Source organism: Nematolebias whitei, chromosome 15, assembly GCF_014905685.2.
Source record: "Nematolebias whitei isolate Nwh7 chromosome 15, NemWhi1, whole genome shotgun sequence".
Taxonomy (NCBI): Eukaryota; Metazoa; Chordata; class Actinopteri; order Cyprinodontiformes; family Rivulidae; genus Nematolebias; species Nematolebias whitei.
In genome coordinates this window covers 11538028-11548925 of record NC_056512.1, presented here as the reverse complement: position 1 = coordinate 11548925, position 10898 = coordinate 11538028, and the positions used below count along the sequence as shown (strand labels likewise).

General features: G+C 41.1%; 1 protein-coding gene across 1 annotated transcript in view; it reads left to right on the top strand.

The window, feature by feature from the left end:
* Nucleotides 1-10898, top strand: part of trpm4a (transient receptor potential cation channel, subfamily M, member 4a) — a 116904-nt gene that overhangs the window by 96295 nt on the left and 9711 nt on the right. Inside the window, exons 23-24 of the mRNA XM_037689315.1 lie at nucleotides 5637-5709; nucleotides 7191-7284. Of these exons, the coding sequence (XP_037545243.1) occupies nucleotides 5637-5709; nucleotides 7191-7284 (167 nt within the window). The remainder of the gene's footprint in view (nucleotides 1-5636; nucleotides 5710-7190; nucleotides 7285-10898) is intronic.

Sequence of the window (10898 nt, the reverse complement as noted above, 5' to 3'; positions counted from 1 at the left end):
CTGTTTACTCTGCTCACATATGATTGTGCAGCTACCCATCCAGGCTGTCACATTGTAAAGTTTGCAGATGATACAGCGGTGGTGGGATGCATCACAAACAATGATGAGTCCAGCTACAGGCAAGAGGTGGAACACCTGGAGAGCTGGTGCAGAGAGAATAACCTTCACATCAATGTGAAGAAGACAAAGGAGATGATTGTGGACTTCAGAAGGAACAAAAACACCTACACCCCCCTGAACATAAGAGGATCTGCGGTGGAAGTGGTCTCCAGCTACAAGTACTTGGGTGTACACATGAATGACAACCTCAGCTGGAGCAACAACACCACCAGCCTGATCAAGAAAGCTCATCAGAGACTCTACTTCCTCAGACGGCTGAGGCGAGCTGGTCTGGGAAGCTCAGTCCTCACCTCCTTCTACAGGTGTGCAGTGGAGAGCATCCTGTGCTCGAGCATCAATGTGTGGCATGGAGGCTGCACAGCTGCAGAAAGAAAAGCTTTGCAGAGAGTGGTGAAGGCTGCACAGAAATCTGTTGGAGTCAGTCTCCCCACCATCACAGACATCTACACCTCCAGATGCAGGAAGAGGGCCACCTGCATCATGAAGGACCCCACTCACCCAGCACACACACTTTTTGCCCCACTCCCCTCAGGAAGGAGGTTAAGGAGCATTAAGTGTAGAACCACTAGACTGAGGAACAGCTTCTACCCTGAGGCTGTTAGACTCATGAATCTCTAACTAGAATAATCACTGTGAAAAACCATATCATGTTGCTGCTGATCTGTTTCATGTTGCTGCTGATCTGTTTCAATGTTGATGTGTTCATGCGTGCACATCTGCTCACAGACTCATGTTCATGTTTGTGGTGATGTTCAATGTTTTATGTTATGAGTGCTTAGTGTATATTTAGTTGATGTTTTTCTTAGTTCATATCTTAGATGTTATTACTGTTTTTCTTATACATTTTATTGTTGGATGTAACTGGGACCCTGTGTACATAATTTCGCTCCACCACATGTACCACATGAGGTGCGAATGACAATAAAGAAACTCTGACTCTGACTCTGACTCTGAAATCCTGTTTTCACTTTGACTTTATTAAATAATCTGTTAATTAAAGTTAACTCAGCTGAAAAATCATAAAAAGACAAAATTACTGGATCTCTCATGAATATTTCCCTCAAATATGGTTAAAGAAGAGATACAGCCTTTAGTTCAACTTTATTCTAACCCACAGATGTACAAACCACAAAACAAGAATTACACTTTAAATAAAAGCTTTAAATCAAAGCTAAAAATAATATGTATACAAGAAAAAATAATCTGTATACAAGAAAAAATAATCTGTAGACAAGAACCAAAACCACAGTGAGTGCAAATACATCAAATGATGAAGAAAAATATGGAATTTTAAATATTGATGTTTTTTTAGGGGGCAGCATGGTGGCGCAACTGGTAGAGCTGCTGCCTCTCAGTGAGCAGGTCCTTGGTTCAAACCCCGGTCCAGGGGCCTTTCTGGGTGGAGTTTGCATGTTCTCTCCGTGCATGCGTGGGTTTTCTCCGGGTGCTCCAGTTTCCTCCCACAGATCAAAAACATGCATGTTAGGCTGATTGGTAACTCTAAATTGTCCCTAGGTGTGAGTGAGAGAGTGAATGGTTGTTTGTCTCTATGTGGCCCTGTGATGGACTTGCGACCCGTCCACCGGCGTCCCCCGTGACCCAAAATGGAATAAGCGGGTAAAGATAATGGATGGATGGATGTTTTTGTAAGATCTGGTTCATCAGATTTAATTCAGTTTATATAGCACCAAGTCACAACAGAAGTCATCTCAGGGCACTGAACAGAAACATTCATATATAAAATAAGTTAACTGACACATTCATATATAAAAAAAATAATACCGTAATTTTACATTATTTATCTGAAGAACAGTCTGCTTTGAGTTTAACTCATTGCAGAACTCTCATTAGCAGGATTTTGGATTCTGGACATGCCTCCAGAATCGGTCCTAAAGTGTGGTGCAAATCCAGGCTGAGCTGAGCCAGTCTGAGCAGGGGTGTGCAGAGTTGGGGCTGATTAGGAGCAGTGCAAATAAGCCAATTGACTGAGGGAAGAACAGACCGCAAACTCTTGAATAATTAAAGTGATTTATTTTCAGTGAAATTAGATACTATGTACAGCACAGGGATCAGGGAAACCTGGGGTTGGAGGAGAATGGTTAATATCTTGGAGGAGGAGAGATGGTGATTATTTAGTTCCTGGTATCTTACAGTATAGAGGGCCAGTTGAGGTGTTGAGGAAAAGGCAGATGATCTCCAGCAAGTGTAGTCCAGGCTTGCAAGATCCAGTGGAGACAAGAGAAGGCAGGTGGCTAGTGACTGGTTGGCGAAGGAGCAGCTGAAGTTGAGTCAGCAGGAAATCCACAGGTAGGTACCAGTATAAAGAGCTTGGGTCAATAGGAGAGCAGTACAAGGGAATAGACTCAGGAGGCAAGTCTCTGAAAAGCACGAAGAGAACACAGGTAAGTATTTCTTGATAATATAATCACTAGAAGGCTGGCGGAACAAGTACCATTTAGTAGGTAATGCTCCAGCAGGAAATGGAGCTCTTCTGTAGACTTTTATACCCCTGGAGCCAATTAGTGGAATGACCTCCAGCTGCTACTCTTTGGCACCACCCTGGAACTCAGGAACCTGGAAGAAGCTGAAAACCCTACATAAACTGGTTTGTCCAGATATGAAGTGATGACATATTTTATGTGTGTCTGTAAAGTAAATGGTAAATGGACTGTACTTACAGACCCTTTCCAAAAAATTAGAATATCATGGAAAAGTTGTTTAACTTCCATAATTTCATTCAAAAAATTAATCTTTAATAGATGATTTGTATGGATCTGTAGATTTCATCTTCCAGCAGGACCTGGCCCCTGCCCATGCTGCAACCATAACCTGTTTTGATGCCCATGTCACAGTGCTTGACTGGCAAGCCCACTCGCCGGACCTAAACCTAAACCCCATTGGCCGAAGAGCGGTTCGTCCTTGGACCCAATCCTAGAGGTCGTGCCAAGGTCCAATTGTTCAGTTCCTGAGCAGATAAACATGTCGCTCAAATTACAATTGTTAGAAGTTTAAATAACCACAGAAGATGAATCCTTTTCTTACTGCAAGACTCACGTTCTCAGCTGAAGGTTGCGATGCATGGCACCTTCTCATCAGCTGTTGCCCTCACAGACCCCTGAAGCTGTCACAGTGACGGTCAGCTACCTTGGGCAGTTCCTGGCGAGTCCTCCTCATGGTGTAATCCTGGTCTGATCTACCAGAGAACCCCAGAAAGACGAGTGACCTGGTGCTTTCAAGACTGACCCGTTAAGGAGCAGAAACCTGGTGACATGATGCCTTGGTCTGGTTATGCTATTTTAAGCTGATGCAACTTGGTAAATCATTTCCTGGCTTGCAGTGACGATAAATGACTTTATCTGATCAGATTAAATCACTTTTTTCAACCCAAATCCAAAGTAAACTATTTATTAAAATAGCCAAACTTTGTCTAAATTCATGTGCGTATAAAACTGAAATAATTCCTGCTCAAAGAGTCAATTTAATCTTAGATAAGAGAATTAAGCCTTGATTGATTCATTATTATTGTTTGTTTATTATTCTTGTTGATTTTTAGTTTGATTATTTTTGTAATAAAACTTCAAAGACAACTTTGGTCTCTTCATTCGGATGAATATTCATTTGTTCTGGTATAGAACTCCCTGTAATTAATGGATTCCACTTCAGTGACTGATTCTGATCATTAAAGGGTGAATATACAAAGTATTAATGAAGTTTTTGTTGGTCAGTAAACTGACCAGCTGGTGCCCCACTTTAACGAGAGCTAAATAAATAAAATAAATGTAGTGAAGGGGAGTGGAGAAGGTGTCACACTTCTTCCTCCATCTCACACCCTTCTTGTTGCCACAGTATTTTGGTAACTGAATAGTGATCATTCCCACTTTTTGTGACTTGGTGCTGTATAAATAAACTGAATTGAATTGAATTCAGGCACTTTTCCACAATGTTCTCAGGAACTGGTAAAATGGTGAAAGATTTGAGGCATACTGTGACCACTGCCTGCTTTGATGAGGTTTGAAGATGTTTTTTTAGTAACCTTTCATAATCACCATCTGGGTCAAGGGCTTTGCTAACGCTGACTCTTTGGAGGGTGGAACTTACCTGATGGCACTGGAAGACCCAATGTCTGTTCCCCAATTGACTGAATGATGTGAGGAACAGTTTTGCGGTCTTCATTGTTAAAGCAAGCAAAAAACTTGTTCAGGATATATGGAACGTTGGAGATGGGTACGGTGAGCAACATGGTGGTGTTACATTCGCTTTGTTTTCATTCCTTTTCTATTTGTTTTTGTTCACAAAGTGCTCCTCAGTGTGCTGCTTGTATTTGTACTTTACATCTTTTATGGCTTACTCAAGTTTACTTGTGTTGTTTTTGTACAGTATAGCATTTATTGTCTCAAGAGCTATATCTTGTTCTCTGAGCCACATCCTTGCGTTGTTGTTTATATATTGCTTTTGGTTAAAAAAATGCATTAAAAGTCTTGAGAGAGCACATTTTCAGTGCAAAAATATTAAATCAAGGTGAGCTGTTGTATATTCTTCCAGGTCAATGTTTTCTACCAATAAGTCCCAATCCACATTTTTAAAATGGTCCTGTGGCATTGATGTAGAGTCTTCTCTCATACCTGTACAGTTTTGGTGGCCAGTCTCATCCTGCAAATTAATGGTTTGTAAAATGACATCAGGAAAAAAAAAAAGTCATATGTTCAGATGGTGTTGCCTTAATTTGTTTGTGTAGACATCATCCATTATGTTGTTTTCCCTTGTTGGAAAGTTTTATTTTCTCCCAAAATCAAATTTAGATAAGAGTGTCCTGAGATCCATCCGGTTAAAGTTTCTTTCTACAATTCCAGCGGCATCTGCATGAATTGTCAGTGGGTCAATAAAAACCTTCTGTACCTTGTCCAATGCATGTTTGGCTTTTACATGGGGAAAAGCCAATTATATTACAGTCAGTTCTCAAGGTAGGAAAACAGTTGAGCTTTGACCTTTTATCAGCACGGTGACTCAATGGTTAGCACTGTTGCCTCACAACAAGAAGGTCCTAGGTTCAGTCCCCAGTTGGACCTGGGGTCTTTCTGTGTGGAGTTTGTATGTTCTTCTCATGCTTGCGTGAGTTTTCTCCGGGTACTCCGGTTTCGTCCCACAGAGCAATAACATGCATGTTAGTCTGCCTTCAGGCCTAGGCCTCCTTTGCAAAAGAGATCTTTGATCTCAATGGGATTTGCCTGGTTAAATAAAGGTTAAATAAATAAAAATAAATATATAAGATACGAACTAAGAAATACGCTAAACTAAGAATATGTTAAGCCCTAGTAGTACAAAAACAATACTGTACATGTATGTATAGTTAAGAGCGCTTCATAGGTTGCATTAAATCAAAATGTTTTTATCTAAACAAACTGTAAACACATTTTTTCATATGGATAAACTTATTCAGACAGGAAGGGAAAAAAATGAGTCCAAATATGAACTTCTTGGTAAATGATCTGAAAATATGATCTAATTTGTTTCTGCAGGGTGGACAGTGTTCTGAAGCAGATGGCAGAAATCAGAGACCATGAACGAAGATTGCATTTACTAGAGACACAGGTGAGTAAAATACCTTTAAATCATTTTCCCTCAAAATGCTGGCAGTTTCTGGGATCTTAATGAGCTGTGCTCAACATGGCACAAAGATGGTGTCACAGCTTCCTTTTCACCTTTGAATTTACATCTGTGTTCAAGGCAGAGCATCAGTTGGCTGGAATGAGCCACTGAGCTCCTCTCTGTGCTTTTTTATCTTAGGAATCTAAAGGTTGGCATTGCCTTGTACAGTACATTTCAAATGGGACACAAAAGACACACAAAAACCCTTGAAGCAATTCATAGTTTTGAAGGTTTGGTCTACATGCACCCCTGCTTTTGGGTACAAAAAGAAACTTTTTACCACAAGTCTTTCTTCACTTTCCTGCCTCAGCCTGCTTCATATCCACGTTGGCAGCTAAAATACTGGGAGGGGGGGTTCTTCTTCTTTCGGCTGCTTCCTTCTTCAGGGGTCGCCACAGCAAACTAATTCTCACAAAGACTTGGCAATTGTTTTTATGCTGGATGTCCTTCCTGACTCAACCACAGACCACCAAGCTACCACAGCCCTCTGTGTGGAGCAGAGAGCTGTTATTTAGGGCTCCCAGAGGAGTAGAAGGTGGGGGTTAAGGGGCTTGCTCAAGGACCCAGAGTGCGGCAAATGAGGGTGGAGGCAGTTGTGGGTGTTTCACCTTTCCCACCCACATTTTGATTTTGTTGGTCTGGGGAGTTGAACTGGTGACCTTCTGATCATAGGCCCACCTTCTCTAACCTCTTCACCACCACTCCCCAAAGCTAATCTACTAGAGCACAATTTTTAAATAAAGATTAACTTATTTGAAGCATTATTATTATTATTATTATTATTATTATTATTATTATTTCTATCTTAACATGTGATTCTTGACCTGCCATTGTGTATCTGTTCCTACCAAACCCAGCCGGTTGAAGCAGATGGCCGCTTGTCCTGAGCCTGTTTCTGCTAAAGGTTTCTTCCTCATGAGGGAGTTTTTTTTTTTTTTCCACTGTCACCTTCATGCTTGCTCAATATGAAAGTTCTGAGATGAAGTTAAACTCAAAGCAGTCTGCTCTTCAGATAAATAATGTTAAATTATTTTTTTATGTATGGATGTTTCTGTTTAGTCCCTGAGATGATTTCTGTTGTGACTTGATGCTATATAAATAAACTGAATTGAATTGAATTATTAATATTGTTATTATTATCTAACACGAGTATGTCTGGATATTGCGGGTTGGAGTTATGGATGTTTTCTGATTGCTCTGGATTTAAAAACAGAATAATTTTTAAAAGGCAGCACTTTTACCACAAAGATAAGATAAAGCTTATTTGTTGCATGCTCAGTCGTGCGTCATAGAATATGCAGTGAAATGTGTTGTGTTGTGGTGCCCACATCCAAAACACACCAAAAGAGAACACAGAATAAAACAGATAAAAATGGGGGTGCAACTTTTAGTTCATCCCTCATCTCTGTCCATCTCGCCCCCAGCTGGAGTTCTGCTGCAGCGCCCTCTCCTGGATGACTGAGGCTCTGTCTCAGAGTGAGGTGGTTAAAGCCAGGAGACCAGCTCCACTCCTCAAAGGTACACCTCTTGGTGCTCTAACACATTTAAAGTTATTATTGCTCACTGCTGAAAGGCGGAATCAGACAATAACGTTGTTTGTGTGGTGTTTGTGTAAAACATCTTATGCACAACTGGATGGATTAATGAAAATTTCAGAAAGTAAATACTGGATGTATATCTCCCCCTAATTAAGAGTCAGGATCATTTAGAAAGGGTACCACAGCCAACTGATCTTAAAAACATGAAAATGACAGTCATTTTTACAAGTATTGGTGTGGCAGTAGCTGAGACTGCTCCCCAACACGTATCCTGAGCACTAATAGGTCATACAAGAAAACAAGACCTTCATCTATTTAACAATGAGCATTTTCTCTTTACTTCCCTCATGTTCAAACAGGAAGAAAAATCTGATGATTATTGAAATTTAAATTTCTCGTAAAAAAATAAATAAATAAATACTCTGTGTTCATGCACATTTATTTTAAAATAATCCCCAAAACATGTCATTGTTCAGCTTGCCTGATGGAGCTCAAAATGTTTTGTTGCAGTGGGGTTTAGCAGTGGAATTGTGGGATTTTATTAACGTCCCTTCTATGTGTCCTTATGGTTTTTTTAGGGACTGCAAATATCTTACCTGCTGTAGATTGTACCTTTCCTTGGTTTGGAAAAACAGTTAAGGAATGATGAGCTAAAAACTAGTCTGAACACAGCTAGAATCAAAAAATCATGAAACAATGCCAGTCTTCATAATCTCATAGAGATTCATGCAAAAAATATTCCATAAACTTTGTCCTTTCCATCAGTGTTACCATAACTTTTAATAATAATAATAATAATAAACGTTATTTCTATAGCACCTTCCAACAACGCCTTGCATTTTCCAAGGTGCTTTACAAGATAAAACAAATAAAAACGGGGCACAATAAATCAATTCAAATTAAAAACACAGCCAGAATAAAAGAAGGTAAAAGAGATAAAAAAAATGCTAAATACTAAAATACTAAAAGTTAAACATTAAAAGCACTTTTAAATAAGTAGGTTTTCAGTTTGGCTTTGAACAGAACCAGATCAGAGATGGCACGCAGCTCATGGGGAAGAGTATTCCAGGCTGTTGGGCCTGCAACAGAAAAGGACCGGTCCCCCCCATTGTTTGCACATTGAACGAGGCACCTACAGCAGATATTGACCAGCAGACCATAAAGCTCTGCTGGGCTGGTGGACTTTCAAAAGTTCTGAAATATAGAATGGTGCAAGGCCATTCAAAGCTTTAAAAACAAACAGCAGCAGCTTGAACTGTGTCCTAAACTGAACCGGGAGCCAGTGCAAAGAAGAAAGGACAGGAGTGATGTGTTCATGTTTACGTGTGTTAGTCAACAAGCGAGCAGCAGAGTTTTGTACAAGCTGTAGACGGGAGATAGAAGACTGATTAATTCCCACATATAAGTATCCTGATGCAAGCTCAATAATCCAGGTAGAAAAATCTAAAAAAGTTAAATCTGGTCCTCTAGACATTCAAAAAAACAAAACAAAGCAAATCAACAAAAAAATGTAGAAACGTTTCGTCTCTCATCCGAGAGACTTCCTCAGTCTGAGGAGCTGTATTCAGCTCAGTCTCTTAAATAGCACCGTCTCAGAGTGGATCAACCAGTTTTGCTGCTGACAACCAAAACCAGCTGATCACATGCTCAAGAAGGACCATCAGCCTAACAATGGATCATTAGCACACTGATGGCTGTTTACTGTTCACAGGGGGCTGAGTGATACTAGCAATCACAGCATTGTAAGAGGGGGACAGTTGAACCCGGAGGCCTCCACCCCTGTTTAACGATGGACGATTTCTTTTCACAAAGATGGACTCCTTTACTCCTCTCTCAAACCATCATTCCTCTCTGTCCAGGATGTGAACATCTTCATCCCTGAAAGAGTGACCGCTGGCCTGGAGATGAGTGTAGACCGCAGAGTCCTGGCCTGATAATGTTGATCTTCTGTACTGGGCCATCCTTTTGGCCAGTGGCTGTTTTGTTTCCCCGATGTAAGACTGATCACAGCCCTCCTTACACTGAACAGCATACACAACATTGCTCTGTTTGTGCCGGGGGACTGGATCTTTGGGATGAACCAGTCTTTGCCGTAATGTATTTTGGGGTTTAAAAGCCACTGGGACGTTATGTTTAGAAAATAAACGTCTCAGTTTCTCTGATACTCCCTCAACATATGGAATGACCACTGGTCTGGGTCTGGGTTCCTCCTTTTCACCTGTTGGCTGACTGGAGTCCTGTTTGGGTTTCTTCTCTGCTTTCAGGAAGGCCCAGTTAGGATATCCACATTGCTCTAGAGCCTGTCTTGTGTAGGATTTCTCCTTCTGCCTGGCTCCTGAGCTAGTGGGGACGCTGTCTGCTCTGTGGTACAGAGTCCTGATGACTCCTAACTTGTGCTCCAAAGGGTGATGGGAGTCAAACTGCAAATACTGGTCTGTGTGGGTGGGTTTGCGGTACACCTCAGTTTGCAAATGTCCTCTATCAGAGACTGAGACCTCACAGTCCAAGAAAGCCAACCTGCCATTTTTTACATCTTCTCGTGTGAACTTGATGTATTTATCCACAGAGTTGATGTGGTCAGTAAAATGTTGGACTTCCTGAGATTTGATTTTAACCCAGGTGTCGTCAACATACCTGAACCAATGACTTGGTGGTGTCCCTGAAAAGGACGTCAAGGCTCTCTTTTCTACCTCCTCCATGTACAGGTTGGCAACAATAGGAGAAACTGGAGACCCCATAGCACACCCATGTTTCTGCCTATAATATTGCTCCCCATATGTGAAGTAGGTTGACTGCAGGCACAGTTTCAAGAGTTGACACAGTTGTTCTGTGGAAAGCGTGGTCCTGCTGCTCAGAGTGGTGTCTGATTTTAATTTTAAACTGACCACCTCTACTGCATCATCAACAGGAATGCACGTAAAGAGTGATGTGACATCAAAAGAGACCATTGTTTCATCAGTCTCCATGATGACATCCCTCACCTTGTCCACAAAGTCCATGGTGTTCTGTATGTGGTGTTCTGAGCTGCCAACTAAAGGGATGAGTACAGACACCAGATATTTGGAAACATTGTAAGTGACAAAGTTTGTCATGCTAACAATAGGTCTTAAAGGTACACCTTGTTTGTGGATTTTAGGTAAACCATACAGACTAGGTGTGGCCTCCCCTGGGTACAGTCTGTGGTACAGAAAACGGTCAATAGCTTTGTCCTGCTCCAAAATTTTCAGGCAATCTATTAACTTTTTCTTGTAACCACTTCCTGGATCTCTTTTCAGAGGTTCATAAGTGTTTAAGTCACTAAGGAGTGTCATAACTTTCTCATGATAGTCTTTCTGGTTCAAAATCACTGTGCACCTTCCTTTGTCTGCTGGGAGAATGATGATGTTTTTGTCCTTGCTAAGAGTGGTGAGTGCATCCCTCTCCTCTCTACTGATGTTGGAAGGTGGTGGTTTGGCATTGCTGAGGCAGGCTGAAACTTTGATTCTGAGCTGTTCTGCTTCAGCCTCTTTAATTTTGTTGTTGCGGATGGCTGACTCAGTAGCTGTGATCATCTCCACCAGAGGAATTCTACTTGGTGCAACCGCAAAGTTCAGT